The following is a 24,569-nucleotide window of genomic DNA, read 5'->3' on the forward strand; positions in this document are numbered from 1 at the left end:
AGTAGGGGCCCTGGTCTCAGTTCTAGGGTGGAGAAGAGTACTGATAGTTGCTCACAAGAGAGTAGGGGCTCTGGTCACAGTTCTAGGGTGGAGAAGAGTACTGATAGATGCTCACAAGAGAGTAGGAGCCCTGGTCTCAGTTCCAAGGCAGAAAGGAGCACTAGTGCTTACAGCTGCAGAAAGGCAGAGGACCTGTTCACAGTTCCAGGGCCAAGAGAAGTGTTCTTGTTTGTGCCTACAGGGGAGGAAGAGTACAGACCAGGAGAGCAGTAGCTATACCTCTCCTTAGATCATACTACCTTGGAAGCACTGAAAACATACAGACCTCCAGAAATAGGTCTAAAAACAACAGCACAAAAAATCTGAAGCTTGGGACAGTCCCCCCTCCACCCTGGGAGCAGAGCCTAACTTTAACATAAAGCTAAAAGTCAAGAAGTAGGCTGGAAAAGGTGAGCAAACAACAAAAAAGAATCTGACCATAAAAAGTTACTATGGTGACAGGGAAGATCAAGACACAAACTTGGAAGAAGTCATCAATGCCAAAACAGATATAAGCAAAGCCTCAAAGAAATGTGAATTGGAGACAAGCCCAATAAGAATTCCTGGAAGAGTTCAAAAAGGATTAAAAAATCAAATAAGAGGGTAGAGGAAAAATTGGGGAAAGAAATGAAAGTAATATAAGAAAAGTATGAAAAGTGAAGTCAACAGCTTGGTAAGAAAGCCACAAAAATACTGAAGAAAATACACCTTAAAAAGTAGAATTGGCCAAATGGAAAAAGAAGTACAAAAATCCACTGAAGAAGAGAGACAATGTAGTGTGATCAGTAGAGCCAGACTTTAGTCCAGAAAGACCTAGATATAATCCTCAAGAAGTGCTTTAGGCAACTCCCTAAAGTATAGATAAAATGCCAACTGGCATTGGTGAGCAAGTTTCATCATCTGGGAGTTCCCTGTATCAATGAAATCAGGTTTAGTCCCTATCCCTAACTTGGATCATGGACCTTTTTTGGCAGAAAATTGGACAATCACTGCTTGACCCTTGATAAAAGAAAGAGAGATGACATGGCATAATGGAAAAGACTCTGAACATACAGACAGAGAACTTGAGTTCAAATCCTAACTCTATTTACTGCCTGGGTAATATTTAAAAGTCACTTTAATTCTTTGAGCCTCAATTTACTGATTGGCAAAAAGAGGTGATTAGATTAATGTTCTCTAATGTCCTTTCCTCATCTAACATTCTATGTTTCTTTGAACTACATCAACCTTCATTCTAATTCAGTTGGTGCTGAGAGGTAGTTTGATTCAATGGAAATAGTATTAACCTGAATATTGGGAAATATGGCACCCATTCTATGCTCAAGCACATATATAGGGCCTCTTTGAGCAAGTAGCTTCATATCCCTTTGGTTTTTTCTTCTTATCTCTCAAATGGAAAACATAATCTTCTTCCTGCCTATTTCTCATTACTATTCCATGGCTGAATATATAGGATAGAGAGCCAGCTTCAGAATCAGAAAGTCCTTGAAAGTCTGCTGCTTACTGACCCTGTGTCCCTGGGCAATCTAGCTAGCCTCACAGTGTATCAAGAGACCCTCTATGATGAGGACCCTGAATCTGGAATCCATGAACAACAACAACAAAAATATCCCAAAAGTCTTAGTGCAGCTTTAAATTTTAGTAGCTTTCTAAACTAAAACTGCATTAAGACTTTTAAAACATATATTTTGATGACTATATTTCAAAATAGTTTCCTTTGTAATCTTACATACTTTATTTTATTTATTTAAAAAAATTATTCTGAAAAGGGTTCCATAAACCTCATCAGAGTGACAAAAGGGTCCATGACACATATGTGATATATGCATGTATATGTCAGAAAGACATTGCATGCAAATTGTTGACTCACAAAACTGGGCCCAGAATCAACAGAAGGGAATTGCAAAGTTCTCATAATTGCAAAGTTCAAACTTCCCCCTAAAACAAAAGCCCTTATTTTTGATACCTATGTTATTTTACAAGGCACAGAAGAGACACAGCAGATGTCAGTACAATGTCATATCATTGATTAATATTGAACTTTTAAGTTCTTGGAGACCTTGATGTACTTTTTTCCACACATTGTTGTCTAACTGTATTCTCTATACTGGACTTGTGCTATTGATTTTTTTGGCCTAAGTGTAGGGTTTTTTTTTCCCATTTATATCAGGTCAAGAAATTACCATGGGGCCCAGAAAGCAGATGAGTCAGAGTTCTACTATCTAATAGAAATTGTTCACTATTGGAATATTGGTAGATGTGGAGTCCTTCTAAACTGAGGGGATGACAGAGGTGCCATTTCTTCTCCACTGCCCTGAATGATTCAGGATCTGACAGTTTGGGGCACTATTATAGTAACAGGAACATAAGAAAAGATTAAGATGGGGTCCTTTGACCTTTAAGGAATTTAAAATCTGGTTGAGAATAAAAGAATAGCACTCATAGGAAAAAGCATAATTTTGTGTTGAAGTTTGTGGTTCAAATAATAAATGTGATAGGAATTTATGGAGGGAGGAGATCAACGTGGGCTACAGCAACTTGAGGTGGCTTTATGGAGGAGGTAAGATTGAAAGGATTTCATGGAATCTTTATCTTACCTAGTCAAAAACCTTAATTTTACTTGTAAGGAAAACAAGTCTCTGAAATATTAGGTGATTTCGCTAAGGCCACATAGCCATTGGCAGAGACAAGACTAGAACCCAGGTCTTGTGAATTCTGGAATGGTGTTCTTTCCACTAACCCTCACTGCTACAGATGGAAGGAAGATGGAAGGATTTCCAAGCAAAAGAAGCAGTATAAGCAAAGGAATAGACTTAGGAATATTCAAAGGACTATAAAGAGATGAGTCTGACTGAAATAAAGTGTTTATTGTGGGGATGAGTGAAAGAAAAGGTTGGATAAATATGGTGTAGTTAGTTTATGGAAGGTCTTGAATGACATAGATAGGAGTTTAGTCAGAGGAACCATTTTGGGTTTTATGGACGTGATGAAAACAGTTTATTGGGAAGATTAATGTGATAGTGATGTGCACTGTAAATTACAAGGAAGAATCTAGGGTCAGAGGGAAGCTATTTTAACAATCCAAGCGTGAGGTAATGAAAGCTTGGCTACTACAATAGTCCATGTGATTAGTCAAGACCTAAATTAGTGTGATTGTGGTCAGAAAAGAGAGAGGGTGGTGTATACAAGAGATGTTGTAGAGATAAAATCAACAGGACTTGGCAAATAGTTGGATGTTGGGCATGGGGTGAAAGTGAAAAGTTGAAAATGACTCTGAGGCTCCGAATCTGGGTGACTAGGAAAATGGCAATGTCCACAACAGAAATTGGCAAGTTTGGGAGAAGAGTGGGTTTAGGTAAAAAGATAACAAATTTAGTTTTGGACATGTTGAGTTTGAGTTGGTGGGACATCCAGATGGAGCTGTCCAGCAGGCAGTTGGTGATGTGGTCAAAATGGAATGTTGAAATCAGAGCTTAGAAGACAACAGTGAGCCAGGGAGGAAATAGGGCTTTCATTCTATTTAACTGACATCTGAATAGATACAAACCACTTTGGAGCATTCTTACCACAGGTTTCCTCCTCTTTACTTTCATCCCTTTCCCTGTGTTTCTCTTCCTTCTCTTTCTCTTCCTCCTGTACTTTTTTCCCTCTTTTCTTCCTCTTCTACTCCGTCCCCAAGTAGAGGAGTAGGGATGGAGTTGTTATGATTTACAGAAACCATTCCAACTGTCATTTGATCCTTCTCCCAGAGCTGGATAAGAAGTAAATATAGTACCTTTCTTCATTCCATTCTTTTTAGGTGGAGTAGGGCTTTCTTTTCATATATAGGCTTTGAGGCAAAACTTAAAGCTGAGTGCTTGGAGACACTAAGATTTACAGTCAGGTGGAAAAAAGCAAGACAGATAGATGAGGGGAGCCTTTCACGATGGTGTTTCCCCATTTTGTAATGTTATTGAGTCTTCAGGATAGGTAGAGTGGATAAAAAACTAGCCTCAGAGCCAGAAAGACCTGGGTTCAAATCACTTAACCTCTTAGTGCTTTTAGGCCAGTGATATCAAACTCGAGCAGCTATGAGGCCCAGATGGAGTGAGACCCAAACCAGATTAAAATGTAATTGAGAAATGTTTAACACAATAAATAAAAATACAGCATTTTGTTGAGTCATTTCAGTCATGTCTGACTCTCCATATCCCCATTTGGGGTTTTCTTAGCAAAGATACTGTAGTGGTTTGCCATTTCCTTCTCCAGCTCATTTGACAGATGAGGAAACTGAGGCAAATAGGGTTAAGTGACTTGCCCAGGGTCACATAGCAAGTAAGTGTCTGAGACCAGATTTGAACTCTGGTCGTCTTGACTCCAGGCCCAGTGCTCTACTCACTGCACCACTTAGTTGCTTTCAATACAACATAGATAATGTAAATTTGAGGTTTTCTAAGTCAATATATGGCCCACAGGGATCCGTTTTGAGTTGGACACCACTGCTCTAGGCAGCCCTTTAAAACTGTAAATTGCAGAGAAGGTGCTGACCTAAATTGATAGAGTTTCCTCACCTAGAAGTTTCCTATACCAATGAAGCCACAAGCTCTAGTCCCTTTCCCTTTCCCTAATAAATCTCAATTTTGTTATCAAGCAACATATTGTCAGCAAAATTCAGAAACTGCTATGGGTCTTGGTTTTATTTCATGATAAATGAAGTTTCACTATATCATACAAAAGCTCTCATAAGAAGTGATTTTTGAAATTTCCTGAATTTAAACCATCTTGTATACAGTCTTGAATACCCTAGAAGAAAAACATTATATTTCTGATGATTTTGTACTTACTCATTTTCAATCAAGGAATGCTTCTATATAGATCACAGTGTTAGACACAGCCATGGCTCACTGAGATTGTAATATGAGTTTGTGACTATATTCTGAAATACTTCCTTGGTATCACAATTCCTTTGGGGCTTTCAATTTTAGGCAGTGCTTGAAGTACTCAAAAGCTGCAAATGACTTACAATAGGGCAGCAATGGTGGTAGAGATGATCATTAAGTCTACATAGAAAGAATGAGCTAATACTATAAAAGATAAAAATGTGTTTATGAACCCACAAAGCCATGTTGATTTGTCCCAAGTAGCAAGATAAAACTTCATATTTTGACTTTCTATGATTACAGTATACAATCATAATCTCCTTGGCATAGTTATGCACACCTCTTAGAAAGCCAGGCAAAATCTATACAATTGCAGCCTATCAATTCAAGTCAAAGGCCTGCTTTTTCTCAATTACCTATATGATTGAAAGAAAAATATGTTTTGTTTTGTTTGTGTGAATTAGCAAATCTGGTTTTCTACATTGTTTAATTTATCTTTTGCCATTTAAGCTATCAGAGTTAAAGTTTAGGGCATAGGAGGGGTAGTTGGTCATTATATTTATTTTAATATTTAAAAGAATATTTAAGTATTACTTTTATCCCTTGATTAAACATGACAGACAGAGAGAGAGGACAGACAGAGAGAGAGAGAGAAAGGAGAGAGAGAGAGAGAGAGAGAGAGAAGCTTTCTCACTTAGCATGTTTCTTTAAATGGTGTGGAATCTTTTGAAATTAGTTAAATAGTAGGTTCTCCTTCATGAATTTTATTTTAATAAAAACTAGTAGAGGATGGAACCCCTTCTGTTCTGAAGTATCAATTACTTGCCAAATCCTATTGCTTCTGCTAACAGAATTCACTACCAGAACCCCTCAGGGAGGAAAATAAGGTAAACAGCATCTCTCTCCAGATGCAATTTCAGTTCCTGTTGAGGTTACAGGGTAGTTTGAACATCAGAATAAAGTCATAGGCATGTGAGTCAAGTAGGGAGGCACATATAACCCATGCTTAAGCACATCTTTGCTAAAGGACACCTACGTCCCGGGTCTACTCCCAGACAGGAGGAACCATGGGAAACTAAATCAATTCCAGGGTCTTTCCATGGAGTTTGTATTTATTCCAGGGCAAACCCAAGCATGAACCAGACTTCTGGGTCAACCCTTGAACAGTCCTGGAACCAAATTAGGCTCTAGGATCTAGCAAATGGGCCACATCCCAGAAACAGAGCTGAATAAATGCCTGAGACCACTACAGTCTAGAACTACACTACTGAGAGCTGAGTCAGAGCCAAAGTGGAGAGTGGATGAGAGGACCGTCACACCACCAGTTTAGCACAAAATCACTTTACAAGCTGAAGATCTCACTCTTATAAAGCTTCTCTTTAAGACCAACATGTTGCAGTCCTTCTAAAAGCAGATAGGAGGTCTGGAAAACTGGGGAGGATGCTGCAGCTGTTGAGTCTGTGAAGGATTTTGGACCAGACTCAATTTTTAAAGATACATTTTCAGTGGTCATATCTAAAAAGAGATTTTTTTCCAGATGGGTGAAGTAAAGTGTTTTATGAATTTGTAAGGTAAATGTCATGGTTTAATGTTTCTTTTAATCTCCAAGAACAACTAAACATGGGAAGGAAGGAAACTTAGCTAATGAGAAATAGCCTCGCCTTGATTAAAGATATTATATTTGTAAGCTCCCTCATTCCTATGACATGTCTTCCTGAATTCCTCAAGCTTTGGGACTCAGAACCCCTTCAGAACATCCTTCTCCATTATGGACCATCTCTTTCCTCTAAGCCCCAAATTTTGAAAGCATCCTGTTGTCTGGGAAAACTCTCTGCCACCAAAACATGTGGTCACCTTACTTATACAATTTTTAAAGTTTTCACTTATCATCTTTCCAACTAGACTGACTGTCTTACATTTCTTACATTTTCTTACATTGCTACATTACTTCACATGTTTTGCAGCACTCAGAAAAAAAAAAAGCTTTACCCTTAGAAAGGAATCAATAAATATTTGTTGATTAGTGGATAACATTGGTTAAACTCCTCTCTTGCACATGTTCTGTATTCCTCTTGACTGAGCTTTTCTTTGTGCTACTGAGAGGCAATAAATAAAGACCATGTCTGGAAAGAATAATCCAGAGTAATTAAAACACCTTCTTTCCAGTAGACTCTGAATCATCGTGGATGCCTGTGAAGATTCCAACACAGTCACTGCTGCAAAATGCTGCTGGACAACCAAGGAAGGAGAAAGTAAAGCTACCAAATTACTTGAAAAGTTCTAAGCCAAGGAAGTCTCTACCCCTTAAGAAGGTAAAATAAACTTTTTTTGGATGTAAGGGGGGAAAACTTACATGAAGTTGTTTTTTTTTTTTTTATTATTCATTGCCATTACTGGCTTCTAGCAGCAGCTGTAGGCTATATGGAATACAACGATACATCCATCAGTTTCCATAGCCTAAGTAGCTTGCTCATGGTAAGTCCATTGAGGTCTCCCAGGGATAAGGAGAATTGCTAACTACCTGCATTGCAGTGCTGTGAGCAGAAGATTCTGATCCAGTCTAATCCAAAATGCTTTTGTTAAGAGCCAGTTGCAATGTACCACACTATGAAGATAAACTGAAACTTGCATATTGGATGAAGATGGCAAGATCTCAACTCTATTGGCCAGTCCAGCAGAGTAACTCTACAGGTTGTAGGCTTGTGAGGAGTTATAGCCTGGGCTCATGTATATATGGTTTTTGACTCCAGTAGCTATGATGCCTCCATATAGACTTAATCCTTGGTTCTAGGCACACTGCTACTCCATTCAAAAGGTCCAATCCAATCCAATAAACATTTATTGATCACCTACTATGTGCCAGGCACCATACTAAGGGTTGGGAGTGCATCTCTACTTCATATCTGCAGCTCTGTTTGGTCTCAGTTCCAAGCAACAAGATGACTGTAACAGGTATCCTCTGGTGCCCAATCCTCTCCCACTCAACACATTCCCTATCCCTTTTGTGTGTTGTCTCTCTCCATTAGATTATAAGCTCCTTGAGGGCAGGCACTGTCTTTCTTTTTATTAAAAATAATGCACTGCCCCACCCAACAGGTGAGACTTTGACCCATCAATCTATCTATCAATCAATCAATCAAGTGTTTGTTATATCACAGGTTACAGGCAGTATGCTAAGTGATGGTGATGCAGACAAAATTAAATAAGGCCCAGTCCTCAAGGAATTTATATCCTATTGAGAGAGATGATATATCCATTTATAAGTATATAGAAAGCATATGCAATATAAATACAAAGTCATTTTAGGGGGGAGGGTGGATAGTAAGTGTGAAGAGAGCTTGCATACCTCCAACAAAGGCATTTAAGCATCACTTCAATCAACTCATGCTCAGGTCCTGCTGATAAACATGGAATAATGACATCAATCAGATATTTTTAGAAGAGCATATACACTGATTTAAACACAAAATCAACTCTGGATTGTCCCAGAAGCAACCCAGTGCCTCATCTTAGAAATCAACATTCCTGTAGCCACATTATTGCTAAATTGTTGTCCGTGCACAAAATGACAATGCAATAGATTTCCTGACTCTAGTCCTTTTTGACCGTTGGCAAAGACAAAAAAGAAACCAAACGTTTTTGTTCCATCAGGCTAGGATGGCACAGAACATCCCTTTGCCCTGGTATTCCTTTTCCTCCTGTCTTTTTGCTGTCTCCTTCCTCTCATCTTGGGTTTGGAAGATAAGCTATTCGATTGAATTCCACAGCATTTCTATATAGCAATAAGAAAGTTCAAGAGGAAATAATGGAAAAGGAAATCCCATTCAAAATCATGACAAAGAGCATAAAGTATCTGGAGGCATTCCTCCAAGACTCACTCAAGACTTATATGAATATAATTACAATACACCCCTTAAAGAAGTAATCAAATAGATTTGCAATCCATGTTTTGGAGCTCTCACCAGTGATTCAGATCACAACTCCTCCAACTTTTTTATTTCTGCCCCTAAATTCACCGAGTGGGCTGGAGATCTTCCCTGATTTCTCTTGATAGTGCCAGTTCCTTAGTGAAGTCTTTTACTCTTCTTTTAAAAACCTCCTTTTTCGGGGCTGCTAGGTGGTGCAGTGGATAGAGCACCCACCCTGAAGTCAGGAGGACCTGAGTTCAAATCCGGCCTCAGACCAACACTTGACACTTACTAGCTGTGTGACCCTGGGCAAGTCACTTAACCCCAATTGCTTAAAAAAAAAAGTTCTTCTTTGGTTTAATATTACAGTCTGCTCACACGGACTATGCATCTTTCCATTGCCCTCTGAATGATATTCATTTTTAGCTCTTTATAGATTGTTGTATTTCATGTCTTGCTATCATACACAACATCATTAGAATGTTTGTATTAAAAAGATGGGGAGCTAGGCATAGTGGCACACACTCGAAATCCCTACTGCTGGGGAGGCTAAGACTGGTGAATTACTTGAGTTCAGTACTTCTGAGCTAAGCCAATTGGGTATCTGCACCAGCATCAATATGGTGAGCTACCAAGAGCAGTGATTGGGGGCTGGGTTGCTTAAAGAAGGGAAAACTGGTTCAGATCAGAGATGGAGCAGGTCAAAGCTCTCATGCCATCAGATGTGAGATTGGGCTCATGGGTGGCTGCTCTACTTCTAGCCTGGGGAAGATAGAGAGATCCAGTTTCAAAAAAAAAAATGAAGCTTAGTTTCCATGGCAACTTTGGGGGATAATTAAAGGATCTTTGTAATTTCCTAATTGCAAAACAGCCTACTTTCCTCCTGTTCAATACTGGGCAGAATTAGTCCATCTGTACAGTCTATTTCAGATATAAGTACTTATGGACAAGCTCTATACATTTTCCATCCAAATATATGTCACAATGTACATTCTTCATTTACTTCTTCTTTCTTTTGTGGATGGCCAGACCAAGCTTTTTGAATGGTGACCGATATCTTCCAAAAATCTATGCAATGTCTCAGGGCTTGATGCAACCAGCACAATATCATCTGTAGACAGGAGCATCTTAGGGTCTATCTGGATTTGGAGTCAGGAAAACCCAAGTTCAGTACCTGCCCTGGATGCTCACCAGCTGTAGGACCCTGGGAAAGTCTTTAACATTCTCTGGGCCTCAGTTTGCTCACCTGTAAAAAGAGGGAGTCAGACTCAGTGACTTCTTTTTTTGCCTTTAAAAAAATGTATTTAGTATTTTATTTTTCCCCATTACATGTAAAAACAATTTTTGACATTCATTTTTAAAATTTTGAGTTCCAAATTCTCTCCCTTCCTCCCTCCCCACCCCTACCATAGCCTCATTGAGAAGGCAAGCAATACACTTATACAAGTGTAGACTTGGTGACTTCTAAAGAACCTTACAGCTCTAGAGCTATGATCTTAAGTTTCTCCAAGATTGGAACTTTGGGTTCTGGGCCTGACTCTGCTGCTAACAAATAATTAATGCCTGTTGAATTTGTTAAATTGGATAACAGTATTACAAATTGTCAACTTCAGCTTTCCCCCTCTCTGGAACTTGAGATTTCTTTTGTTTCATTTTAAATTTTTGAATCAACGCCTACAAACCATTCTACAAGTCCCATCCTTTCTCATCCAGGTAGAAGACTGTGTTGGGGGTCGAGTATACACTTCCTCAGTTGCTGCTGCTGCCATGAACAGTGCAAAACCACCCCCTTTTGGCTTCCATCTTCTTCCACCAGAGGTGAACTTTGGAGTCTTGAAGGAGGGACACACCTATGCAGCCACAGTGAAGTTGAGGAATGTTGGTGTGGATTTCTGCAGGTAAGGCTGCTACTCACTCAGTAGTAATAATCCTCATCAGTATGAGAATACTAATCTGTATTATCACAATGTCAGTTGTTGTTAGAGTAATTATTGTCAAACTAAGGTCTCGTTGCTCCTCCTAGTCTAGTGCTCTTCACTGTACTATGTTGGGTAGTAGAGAACTGTACATTTAAGCTTCTCATATGAATCGCTAAGGTACTTAGTAGTCAACACATCTCTTCACTTTGGATCACATAGAATTGTCCTTGTTTCTGTTTTGTCAAGTAGCCAACTTTGAATGTGATTTCTAGGAGCACAAGGATGAAGAGATGGTCAAAGTTCATGGCAATAAGCAATTCACCTTTTTCCAGAGGCAGCCCAGACAAAACACTAAACTTGGAGTCAGGAAAACTGAGACATGAGTCCTGCTTCCTACGTTTACTCACTATGTGATCTTGAGCAAGTCATTCAATTTCTCCCAACTTCAGTGCATTGTTGGCAAGAGGAATGTTTTATGGAACTGTATAGTGAAGGAAGATAGAGTGTCAAGTTCAGTTTGGCATGGAACACAGAGGTCAGGAGGGGGAGTTGTATGAAATGAAGCTGAAAATGTATCCTGGTGACTTAGAGCATTGGTGAAAGCCTGACGCCTCAAAGAACCCTCTGGAATTCTGGGGGTTGGGGAGGGGATGAGGAAAGGGCACCTGGTAAGGCTCTTGTCAATTAAGGTTATTTGTTCTGCTACTTTGACAATCACATGAAAACAAGAGCTTCTACTTGAAGGATTCTCGAGCATGCTCAGCTACTGGGGGCTACATTTCCATTCTTTTCCACATCCTTACACTTTCTCATAAAACTGGCCTTGGAAGCCTTCAAGAGCCATACCCATGGGGGAAATAAATCTGGGGGTGGAAAGAAAAACACCACATGTTTCATTTCCAATTTAAAATAAATTCTTAAAATTTTAGGGCAAGAAGGGAAATCTGAATCATGGACTTTTTGACCCCAGAAGGAGATCTGAGGAATCATCTAGTTTGGTTCTTCCATTTTAGGGATAGCTAACTAAGACACACAAATGTTAAGTGGTTTGCCCAAGGTCACCCACCTGGCTGGTGGCAGAACTGAGACTAGAACCCAGGCCTCCCAATTCCCAATCTAGTGCTTCTTTTCACTATACCACATTGCCTCTTTTTGATAATAGCTGAATTCCCCTGGTGTCCTCAAGTTTTATGGCTTTCCTCCTTCCCTCTCTTGAACTTTCCTGTCCTTCTTCTCTTACATTTTCCCTCCTTCCCTCTCTGGACCTTTCTTTCCTTCCTCCTTCCCTTCCTCCTTCCTTCACTCACTTGTTCCCTCCCTCCACTTATTCCTTCCTTTCTTCCCTGTTTTGTTCCTCTATTCTCCCCTCCTTTCTTCCTTCTTCCTTCCTTTCTTCCTTCCTTCCTTCCTCCCTTCTATCCTTCCATCCTTCTGTCCCTTATCTCACCCAGGCTAAAAATACAGCAGCATCTCAGAAGCCCAATCCCAATTCTGATCAATAGGGAAGCTTTAGACTCCTCTGTTTTTCTGATGTGGGCCAGTTAATCTCTCCTTAGGCAGGCTGGTGGCTCACTATATGGATGCCAAACTTAGTACAGATACCTAATCAACTTACTTTAGCAATCTACCACCCTCATCCTCTCCAGCAATAGGGATTACAGGCTTGTACAACTGTGACAGACAGGCACTGTCATGGTTCATTGGATTAAATCACAGCCTTCTGGAATGGGTCTGCTCCCAACCAAACTGACTGTTTACCATCAAAACTATCTTTTTCATTCACTGGGCAAAATGAGTGAGGAAAGCTAGAGAGGCTAGTCTCAAATAAATAAAATCCATCCCTTCAGATTCTGTCTTTCTTAACCCAGAGCTTCAGTTTCCTATACTTCACTCAGCAATTCATTAAATGTGGCCAATTCAGAGCCAATCCTGAAGTTAATTGGTTGGAGAGGTCAGGGTGGAGGTACACTTTTTTTTTTTTTTGGCATTCCAATAGACTCAGGTTCTTTAACCACAATGCAGAACCCACAAACCACAGCAGGGGAAAGAGGCTGGCTCACAATCTTTATTAGCATGGAGGTTTCCAAAGTTTCCCCAAGCCCTGTATGCTTCCCATCTCTCCAAATGTGTAAACTCCTTAGCCAGCCAGTGCATTCCAGGATCCCATGCACCACTGATTTCCAAGAGAGCCCTCATTCTTTAACCTAATGATCTGGCAGCCAGCAGACCAATATCCATGCCATATACCAAGCTGAAACATGCACTCAGGTCCAGAAAGGAACTTTGCCCTGGCCCAGAAAACAGTTAATAAGTGGAATGGAGATTTATGTTACAGTCACTTCTAGCACTGATTGACTTTATGAGCTTACATTAAGAACTGTATCAAGGAAGGTTGGGCAACATGCCCCCAAATACTTCTCCTAACCATTTGTTATTCTTATGGCTTGAAACATCTACTGCAAATTCAGTTCATAGGGTCATAAAATCTAGAGTTAGCATTAGAAGGGACCTTAGAGGAGTCTAAGACCCCTCCTTTTACAGGTGAAGAAATTGAGGCTCAAGGAAGTGAAAGGGCTTCCCAAAGGTCACACAGGTGGTGAAGGTGGAATTTGGACCTGGATTCTCTGTCTCCAAAACCATTACTCTTTCCTCTGTGCTATGCTCCCTCTCAGCCAGTCCATTTCAAAAGCAAGAGTTAAACGATTGTTCAATGCATGAGAAATACCATGGCATAGTGAATAAAGGACTGGCCTTGGAGTCAGAGAAACTTTGGTTCAAGACTTACCTCTGACATCTGCTGGCTACATGACCCTGAGCAAGTCATTTAACCTTTGAGTGCCCCTAAGCTATGGATCTGCTTTGGTAGAGGAATTGTCCTCACTGGGAGCTCTTTACACTGTTAAAATCACAGGTGCCAAAAATGTAGAAGGCACTGTGGCAGATGTGGGGGGAGTCAAAGACAAATTTTTCTCTCTTGATGACCTCATCCTCTCCTATGAGCTTATCTATCATCTCTGTGCAGATCACTCTATAATCTACATATCTAGACCTTATCTCTCTACTAACTTCTAGTACCACATCTACAAAGACCTGCTGGACAACTCCATCTGAATATCCCATAGGCATCTTAAGCTCAACATATCCAAAACTGAACCCATTATCTTTCCCTCTACACTCAACCTTCCATCTAACTTCCCTATTTTTGTTGAAGGAACTACCATCCTTCCATTTACCCAGGTTCACAAACTCTTTGTTTCCTCACACTATATATAGAGTCTGTTGCCAAGTCTTGTTGATATCTATCTCCACAACATCTCTCACATCCATGCCTTCTTTTCACGTGTCATCACCTTAGTTGGAGATGATACCTGGGCTGACCCTTGAGGGAACCTCAGAAATTCTAAGAATTAGTGGTGAGGACAAAAGGCATTGGAGGCATGGAAGACAATCTGTGCAAAGGCACCTAGGTGGTATTTCAACACTGAAGAGCTGTAAGTGACAAAGTAGGACAGTTCGGATACAACATAATTTGTAAGGAAAAATCATGTGAAATATGCATGGAAAGGTAGGTTACATTCAAACTGTGAAGGGATTTTAACATATTAAGGACCTACTGGGAACAGAAGGAGGAGGAAGGGCTTTCCAGGAAGTGAGGAAGGAGGGCATTGTAGGAGGTGAGGAATAGATGGCATGAAGACACAGAAAAGGGAGATGGAGTAGCATGTGAGAATAACAGCAAGTAGTCCAGTTAACAGGAAGCTACCAATAAATTGGGAGGAGGGGAGAAGATTGATGTGAACAGAAGTCTGCCTGAGAAAGATCAATCCTTGTACATCACTATCATGTCCTGTCCATGTGCAGTTCATTCTCTGTGACTGCCATCATGAATTCTAGCTCTTATAGATGCTAGCAGGATGGAGTGAACGTGGAATCCAAAGGCTCAATGTTGGAATCCTGGCCTTTTTGCTTTCTAGAGGGACAATCTTAGCCAGAGCTAAGTCCCAGAGCCTTTGTTTCTCCAACTATAACAGAGAGATAATAATGCTTGTCTTACCTGCCTCACAAGATTATGGTTCAGTGGAGCAAGTAAGACAGCTTAAGAGAGAGCATTTTGGTACTATAAAGCAGTATATAAATGTGAACTGTTATTATTGCATATCTGTAACTGGGTATTTTTGCATTAGATTTCAGGTGAAGCAGCCTCCACCTAGCACTGGACTGAAAGTGACTTACACACCGGGGCCAGTAAGTCGTTGCAGATACCTCTGTGTTTGATAGCCCACAGCCATGTGTTTCTGCCAGTCAAAGTGGCATTTATTAAGCACCTTTTATTTGCTGGGGCACTTTGTTAAGTGTTGTGGATACAAAGAAAAACAAAAAATAGCCCCTGTTCTCAATGAGCTTACAATCTAATGAGGGAGGTGGAAGACAATGTGCAAACAGTTATGTACAAACATGATACAGACAGAATAAATTGGGAACAGTATTGGAGAGCAGGCTTTAAGGTTAAGGAGCACTGGAATAATCTTCTTACAGAAGAGAGGACTTTAGCTGAAACTTGAAGGAAGCCAGGGAAGCCGTGAGGCATAGATAATTAGTGATTATTGACTGATTATAGTGCCCTGATTAATTTTTTTTTAAGAGAGGCTGCCTTGAATAGTGGCTAGAGTGTTGGACCTTGAGTCAGGAAGACATAGGTTCAAATCCCACCTCTTACACTCAATATTGGTATGATCATAGGCATGCCACTCAACTTCTCTTTCCCTCAGATAGCTAAGACAGGAGGCATTGTAGCTTATCAAGGGATGCTGCTAGTCTCTTTTAAAGAGCTTATTAATTGAAGTTGTCAAATCTCTTGACAATTTAAAGTCTACATTAACTCAAAAGGCATTAAGTGACTGCTCAATAAACAGGCCAAGGTATTAATTGTTTTCAAAGGAGTCTTTGAAATTCACTTCAGTTTTGTAGCTAACAGGATGAACTTTTGTTTGGTTTATGCAAAAACATACCCTGAGCCTTCTCCAGTCGTCCTGATGAATATCTGGCCACTGGATCCAGATGGCTCTGGAGGAGAAAGTGAGGCTGGTGACTTTGGACAGCCCTGTCTCACTCAAATAAAACTCAATTGCAAGTCATGTCATCATGTCCCTGATGTCATAGTCTTCTTCGAGAATGAAGGACAAACCACACACCCTCTAGACTTCCAGGCAGTGTAAATCAAACCACTGTTCTAACTGATAAAATGGCAGCACTCAATGTATTTGCTCAGTCTTAGTAAACTTGTATGGTGGCAGTGGCCCAGATCCCATTCTGCAAAATTTCACCAATTTCTTCATTCCTCAGGACCTTCCTAATTACTCAGCTCAATTAAGACGCAGGTATTGGTTTCTCAGAAATAGAGTAGCTGAATACTCTTTAATCCGCATGCATTCACAAAGACATTGAAAAGGTCTCACTGATTTTCTTCTTTTTCTTTTCTTTCTTTTTTTTGTTCTGATATTTATAAACCATATGAACCTTTTTTTTAAAAATCTCTTTGTTTTCTGATTGCTTTCCATGCAATCCATACAGATCTATTCTTTCTATACTGCCTTTCCTAGTCTTTGCCCTCTATTAGAGGCACTACAGTGCAAACGATTCTTTCCCATTTCTCATGGCCCGGTTTTGATGTCCCCTTCAAGGTTCTAAAGAATAGAAGCCCACTAGAAGCTTGGGGCTCCCGGGATTTCTTCTTCATTGTGAAACAGGTTTCATCATTGTGTAGAAAGTTCCCATCTAGGAAGCTTGACTCACAAACCAATTCTGACACCCCCTGCTGGCTCTGCACTTGGGGTCCCAAACCTCAAAACACATAACAGTTTTCTTAACACACACACACACCATCATCATCACCATCACTATCACCATCACCACCACCACCAACAATAAGAAACAACATTAACAACAAAGCAATGTCCATTACTTGAGAGATAAGCAGTGCCCCACCTGTCAAGCCACCCCCTACCTCCAGAGACCCGGGAAGGTTCCCAGTCTCCCAGTTTCACTACTTTAGGTTCCCTTATTCTGTTGCTGGTCCTTTTCACCACTATTTCCCTCCTCAGTTCTTCACTTTCTTCTGTCCAGCTTTCTTCCTCAGGAGATGTTGCCAGCTACTTAGTGATGTCCAGCTATTTAAACCTTCTGTGGTTCCATACCGGGTTCCGACAGCAACACCCTCCACACACAGTTAATCCAGGGGGCTGAGTCCACTTCCCACTTGCCTTACTCAAACTTACTCCAGTTGAGTAATGGCCAGGTGAGGATGAATCCATCCCATTTGTTTTTTCCCTTCCTAAGCAAGTGAGCCTCAGTCTTCACCCCTCCAAGGTGATTCTGAATTTCAGAACAGAACTTGCATGCCTGAGGTTTGCCTTTCTACCTCCCATGTTTCTCCCATAGTTGGTCCAGTTTGTGCATATTTTCAAGAGTTGCTTCTCAGAGAAGGGAAAGGAGTACGTGACTGCTCCTAGGGTCAGCCTCTGTGTTCCCTCTTTTTTTTAATCTTTGTTGTGATGGCCTCCAACCAGCCCACAATCATTTCTCACCAAGAGTATTGCAACTTCCTTATTTTCAGACTTTGGGACTCTAGAAACTTTCTACCTACCACTGACCCTCAGCAGGCAAAGGCCTTCCTTCCTTCATCACTTTGACCATGCCATCTCCATTTTTGAGGCCTTATTGTGGCTTCTACCAGCCAACATCATGGGTTGCTTCCATACAAACCCATAAGATGAATCAGGGTTGTGAAGGGAAGTTGGTTCTCAAGGAGCTCAACTATCATTGAGACATTAAGTAGGCTGGAGCTCAAACACTAGTTTATATTGCCATTGATGAATTGATGGGCATCTCAAAAACTGAGGCAAAGGATATTACTATGGAATTTTTCTATATTAGGTTGATATTTGGATAGAATTGTGAATGACATGACTGTGGTTGTTCAGGGCAATGTTACTGAAGGTATACCTAATACAATGCCCAATGTGATACCACCAAAAATGGATGCTTAATAAATGTATTTGAAAAATGATTTTATGTATTTTAATCAGTCAAGATCTGCCTTCTCGCCCTCTCTCCCACCCCCTCTCAACTTTCTCAAAGAAAAACCAAACCTATTACAAACATGTAGGTAATAGTCCATTGAAATAAATTTCCACATTGCCTGTGTCCCTGCATTCTGAGTCCTTCACCTCTCTGTCAAGAGGTGGGTAGCATGTTTTTTCATAAGTTCTCTGGAATCCTGGTTGGTCATTTTGCTGATAAGAGTGCAGCACATTAGTATTCCATCACATTTATATACCATAACTTGTTTATTCATTCCCCAACTTATGGGCACCCCCTCAGATTCTCATTCTTTGCCATCTCAAAAAGAACAACAAATATTTGTGTACATCCTTAGAGTTTTTTTTTTTTTTGGCCTAGGACTAATCCTTCCCTTAATCTGCCCTCCCTAATTCCCCTTCCCCTTTCTCCCCTTTCCCTCTTATTTCCCTACAGAGTGAAATGTATTTCTGTACCCAACTCTGTTTGTGTGTGTAGTCTTCCTTCTTTTAACCAGTTCAGATAAAAGCAAGATTCAGGTCTTAGCTCTTCCCCCACCCCCTTCTCCTTGTTTGTATAGATACTGATACACTCTCATTATGAGATATTTCCCTGACCTTCCTTTCCCTTCTTCAACTACGCCCCCCTCCACACTGTATTTCTTGTCCCTCTCTTTCCATTCTTAAGATCCTTGAGACATAACAGAATCATTCCCAGGCCTTGTCTAATTGGACTTCCTCTCTGAATCCTGATGATGGTGTGGTTCAGAATAAACACATCTCCCCATGTTGAATATAAGCAGTTTACCCTTGTTTAATCCTTTATCATTGTTCATTCATGTTCACCTTTTTATGCTTCTCTTTACTTCTGGGTTTGAACTTTGAAGTTTCTCTGTAGCTCTGGTCTTTTCATCAGGAATGCTTGGAAGTTCTCTATTTCATTTCAGTCAGTTCTTTTTCAGTCGTATCTGATTCTTTGTGATCCCATTTGGGGTTTTCTTGGCAGAGATACTGGAGTGGTTTGCCATTTCCTTCTCCAGCTCATTTGACAGATGAGGAACTGAAGCAAACAGAATTAAGTGACTTGCCCAGGGTCACCCAGCTAGTCAATGTCTAAGGCTGGATCTGAACTCATGAAGATGAGTCTTCCTGACTCCACACCCAGAGCTATATCCACTATGCCTCCAGGTCCACTTTTCCCCTTGTAGTATTATACTTTTGCTGGGTAAATTATTCTTAGCTGTAGTCCTGTATCGTTTTCCAAGGTCTCTACTATTTCAGAGCTGCCAACTTTTATGTGATCCTGACTGTATCTCCTCAACACTTGAATTATTTCTTTCTGGTTGCTTGCAATATTTGTTGTTCAATCTAGAAGCTCTGAATTTTGAGAATAATGTTCCTGGGAGTTTTCATTTTGTGGTTTCAGGAGGTGAACAGTAGATTCTATTTCCACTTTGCTCTCTGGTTCTAAGAGATCCGGTCAGTTTTCTTTAAAAATTTCTTGAAATAAGATGTCTAGGCTCTTTTGTTGGTCGTGGTATTCAGATAGCCCAGTGATTCTTAATCATTTTCTCCTTCATGTGTTTTCCAGGTCAGTCATTTTTGCTGTGAAGTACTTTACATTTTCTTCCCATTTTTTCAGTCTTTTGGCTTTGTTTTACTTTTTCTGGTTGCCTCATGAAGTCATTGGCTTTTATTTGGTCCATTCTAATTTGCACAGTTTGTTCCTTAGGCAAAGTTTTGTACCTTTTGTGCCAAGCTGTTAATTCCTTTTCCAGTTTTTTTCCTCAGTAGCTCTCACTTCTTTTCCAGTTTTTCCTCAATCACTCTCATCCTATTTATTAAAAAGGTTTTTCAACTCTTGCTTCATCTCTTCCTTTATCTCTTCTAGAAATTCTAGTTGAGTTTGTGTTCAAGCTGTGTTCTACTCTAAGATATTGCTTGTAGATGTTTTATAGTTATTCTCTTCTTTTGCATTTGACTCTTGAACATTTCTGTCACCATGAAAACTCATTATGGTGGGGTTCCTTTTTTTTCCCATTCTCCCAGCTCACTTCCTGACTTTGGACTTGATGTAGGGCTGGCTATGCCACATTTCAGGAGGGAAAATTGGTTCTGTTGCTTATTTCTTGGGCTATTGAGTGCTGTGTAATTCAAGATCTCCAAGACAAGCTTGGAAATTACAAGCTTTCAGTGCGTCCAAAGGGATTTGGTTCAGGGCAAACTCTGATTGTTTCCTTCCTGGTCTGAATTTGGCAAGTGCCTGAGTTGGGTTTGAGGCTGGGCAAGCATAGAGTTCTGCTAGACTGCACCCTATTAGCCAGCTGGAAAGCTCTGTTGGTTCAAAGTGGCAGAATCATAGTTCACCTTTAGTCTGGGTTTCCTACCTTGGTTATTCTTTTGCAGGCTGGACTTGATGCTGAATGTGAGACCCTGCTTTGAGCATGGGATCTAAGCCACACCACTGTTGGTGCTGGCTTCTGCATTTCCCCCTTTCTTGGCACACCATGCAGGGCCCCCCTACTCAGGCTACCTGTTCACCCACTATGGGCAAGTCCCTTTCTCACTCTCCCCTGGATCTATAACCCGGATCTCAGGTCCTCATCTTTAAAATGAGAACTCTAAATCTAAGACCACATGATTCTATTCTAATCTGGTGTGATCTTGTCCATGTCTTATACATCTTTCTCAGAGGGTTAGGGGTCCTCTTCTAGCATACTAAGTACCTTGCCCCTTTCAAGTTATCTTGACATTTTATGAGTAACAGTGGAGTTCCATTAAGTCAATTCTGGGGGAGATGGGGGGTAGAGAGGGAGTATTTTCTTGGGGAGAGGTCTGGATCAGCAATTTCATTGATGTAGAGAATTAGCGAGGACACTTCCTTCCCTAATCTCTGAATCTGTAGTTTATAGCCTTTGAGAGTTTTCTGGGGCACTGTGAGATTAAGTGAATTGTCCAATGTCACAAAACCAATCTGGGTCAAATCCAGGTCTTAAACCTAGGTCTCCCTGACTCTCAAACTGGTTCTCTATTTATTGTGTCACACAGTCTTTCTAATGTATATAGATGTTCAAAAAACTATGATGCTTAGCAGTCTTAGCATTTTCTGTAGGGAAGAGTAAAGGGGCCTGTCAGAATTTGTTATTTAAAACCATCTGTTCCTAGTGCTGTTATTTTGGAATGCATTTTATTATTATTGCTGAAATTATTCCTGTTATTAGTGATGCAAAAGATACTTAAATTTTTTTTAAAAAACTCTTTACCTATATTATCACATGATGAACAGATGTTATCCCATTGGTGGAGATGATGATACCTCATCAGGATATTGAAGAATATCCTGAGCATCCCTGGTCCTAGTACTTTGTACCACAATTGCATTATAGGGTAAATATAATGATATCTGCTTGGTCCTTTTAACACTTGGTGTTAACTCTGTGGTGTCTTTTAGGTAGCATCAGGATTGCAGGTAGACCTGCAGGTGGAGATCTTTGCCACGGCTGTTGGAGAAAACGCTAGCAAGGGATTAGGAACCATTTCCTACAACATTGAGATTATAACTGAACATGAAATTCTACTTCTACCTGTGGAGGCCAATATCCTTTGAAGTTTGGTCTGGCAGCAAAAGGCCAAGGAAAAGTCACAATCAAGATCTGATCATTGCTACCGTTAGAAAAGGGGCTAACTCACCTCTGGAGTCCTCTAAGACTCTATAAAGAAAAAAAAAAAAGAGTTGAAAACAGTAGAGATATCCCATCAAGCACAAGTTTACCACTAGCATAGACTACCTTAATCTAAAGTCCAGGATGGAAAGCCTAGGACCAAGGTCAGCTTTAGAGCTAAAAAGGACTTTGGAGGACCATCTAATACAGCCTCCTCCTTTTACAGCTGAGGAAACCAAGGCCCAAAAAGGTCCTTTGTGCTCAAGGTCATGAAAGTAGTGTCACAGCCTGGGCCTACTTGAACTCAGGTCCTCTGATTTCACATTTTGTGTTCTGGTCATGAGTTAACAAAAAGAAAAAACAACTTGCTAACTACTGGGTCAATCCAACAATGGAATGGTTTGCCTAATGGACAGAGTCTTCAAAAAGAGTCTGAATAACCTTTGGTTGGGATGTAGTAGGCTGGATTTGAGTGGGGAGGAATAGCCTATATGACCTCTAAATCTCTTTCTATTCTAAGATTTTGTAATGTAGACCAGGTCAGATATATCCCTAAATCTGGAACCAGCATACTATGGAGAGGAAAAAGAATCAATCCCCAAAGTGTGTTTATATATGTATGCATGTGTGTATGTATACATACATACACATGTGTATCTATACAATGCACATTTGTATATATATATATGTAAACATGCATTATATGTTTTGTATGTGTAGACACAGTATGTATTTGTATATACAGTATACATAATTAATATGCATATATGTACACTTTTATTTACTTATATATGCACCTATACATACATGTATATGTATTCATATAAATACATGTGTGCATATATACATGCATATGTACATTTAAAACTATAAAACCAAAGTCCTTCTATTTTTCCATTCTTTATTGCTAACCCAGTAATACTTGACATAAGGCTACACTTGAGCAAATGTGAGATAATGAACAATACTTCATTATCTGGAAGGTGAGTTACAATACCATTTTCACCAGGCTCTCATTCTTATCTGAGTGGACCAAAAAGATACAAGTCCTTTTGCTTTTCTGGACTAATATAGACCTAGAGAGGAAGGCTTGAAAATGGTGTAATGTATTCATGCACATATGTACCTATGCATATATAATGTCACATACACATTTGTATATATTATGTCACTCTAGCTAGTTCCAATCAATAAGTAAGCTTTTGTGCTTGGTTTATTGGTTAAGATACACTATTATTTGGTTATTTCATTTTTACCTAGGGGTAGCCTTGAGCATTGCAAGGGTACCAATAAAGAATGGAAAAATACAAGGAGTTAGTCTTATGACTTTTAACATTTCTATAAATTACTTGGATGAAGGGATTGATAGTATGTTTATCACATTTAAGGAAGATGCAAAGCTATATATGACAATCAAGATCCCAAAAAATCTAACAGACCAAAATGCTGGGCCAGCCTTAATTAAGCAAAATATAATAGGGATAAATGTAAAAGATACATGTTTGGGATTTTAAAAAAAATTCAGGACTAAGGTTGGCAGAGAAAAACACACAGTATAAAAATATTTAATGCTTTTAATGGCTTGTGGCAGACAGAAATTTAACATGATTTATTCCCTGCATTGAGAAACATTTTATCTAGAACAAGAAGGGTGATAGGTCTGCTGTGCTCTGCCCTCAACGGACCATATCAAGAGTTTTATTTTCAATTCTGGCTACCATACTTTAGGAAGGACGTTAAAAATATAGAGTACGATTAGGGGAAGGCAATGGAGATAATGCCATGAAAATTATTTGAAGGAATTGAGGATATTTAGCCGGGAGAAGAGGGGCTTCAAGGAGGAGACGACTCTTTTCTCTCAATTCTTTGAAAGTCTGTCATGGTGAAAAGGGATTGGTTTTTCTTGGCCCCAAAGCTCAAGTCAAGTCAATAAGCATTGAAGTGCCTACTATGTTCCAAGCACGGTGCTAAGTTATGTATCAAGAAAGACAAAAGATGGTCCCTGCTTTCAGTGAGCTCACAGTCTAATGGGGGAGTCAACATGCAAACAACTATGTAAAAACAAGGTACATACAGGATAATTTGGAGCAAATCTTAGAGGAAAGGCTCTAGCATTAAGGGAGATTAGGAAAGACTGTTATTTTCGATGGGAGTTGAAGGAAGGCAGGAAAGTCAGAAGGCAGAAATGAGGAGGGAATTATAGACATGGGGGACAACCAGTGAAAATATTCAGAACTGGGAGATGGAGTGTCATATGCAAGAAATAGCAAGGACATCAGCCAATGTCACTGGACCACAGAGTTCAAGATGAATAAGGTATAAGAAGACCTGAAAGGCAGGAAGAAGCCAGCTTATGAGGGCTTTAAAAGCCAAACTGATTTTGTAGTTAATCCTGGAAGTAACAATGAACCCCTGGAATTTATTGAATAGGGAGGGTGATGTCAGATCTGTACTTTAGAAAGGTCAATTTCACAGGTGAGTGGAGGGTGGACTGGAGTAAGGCAGGGAAACCAACCAGAAGGCTATTGCTAGAGTCCTTGGGAAATGATAAAGGGCTTCACTAAGGTGGTCAGAGGTAAGAAAGGGACGTACACAAGAGATTTTACAAAGAAAGGACTTGTTAACAGGTTAAACTTTTCTCTCTCGTTACCCACTCCATTGCCAACCACAGATATTTCTCAGGTAGTGTGGTACAATATAAAGATTTCCAGATTTAGAATCAGAGGATCTGGGTTCAAATTTCTATATGTGTAGGTTGTGCCACAAAAATGATGCACCCTTAACAACTATTTTACTAGTTTTAACATCTATGACCTATGACTCAAGACCAGATGATTTTCCTGTGGGGAAAGAAAATCCATCAGTTCGTCGTATTTCTGCAGCCCCCAAGTCTCAAAAACTATGTCATGTGAGTAATATCCAGGAAATGTGCCTGTGGGCTCAGTACTCAATATATATAATCAACTTATCAATCAATTAGTATTAAGTGCCTGCTATGTATCAGGTACTGAAGATACAGTATGAATACTAACTCTGACAATGATAGACTCCAATCTGTTGCCATTCTTGTAACCTTCGTAATCTTGTTGCATACTTTTGAGGGAAA

General features: G+C 39.9%; 1 protein-coding gene across 3 annotated transcripts in view; it reads left to right on the plus strand.

Annotated features, from left to right (window-relative positions):
* SPAG17 (sperm associated antigen 17) overlaps positions 1 to 24,569 on the plus strand; it is a 262,433-nt gene that overhangs the window by 236,504 nt on the left and 1,360 nt on the right. For 2 of the 3 annotated variants that reach the window (XM_027866712.1, XM_027866713.1), the window contains exons 36-40: positions 7,068 to 7,210; positions 10,520 to 10,704; positions 14,910 to 14,970; positions 21,253 to 21,397; positions 24,259 to 24,371. In XM_027866712.1, the coding sequence (XP_027722513.1) occupies positions 7,068 to 7,210; positions 10,520 to 10,704; positions 14,910 to 14,970; positions 21,253 to 21,397; positions 24,259 to 24,371 (647 nt within the window). Of the gene's footprint in view, positions 1 to 7,067; positions 7,211 to 10,519; positions 10,705 to 14,909; positions 14,971 to 21,252; positions 21,398 to 24,258; positions 24,527 to 24,569 lie in introns of those variants that run through there. The other variant, XM_027866714.1, reaches the window with a different exon arrangement.

The sequence above is a fragment of the Vombatus ursinus genome, unplaced genomic scaffold (assembly GCF_900497805.2).
Source record: "Vombatus ursinus unplaced genomic scaffold, bare-nosed wombat genome assembly UNPS02014782.1, whole genome shotgun sequence".
Taxonomy (NCBI): domain Eukaryota; kingdom Metazoa; phylum Chordata; class Mammalia; order Diprotodontia; family Vombatidae; genus Vombatus; species Vombatus ursinus.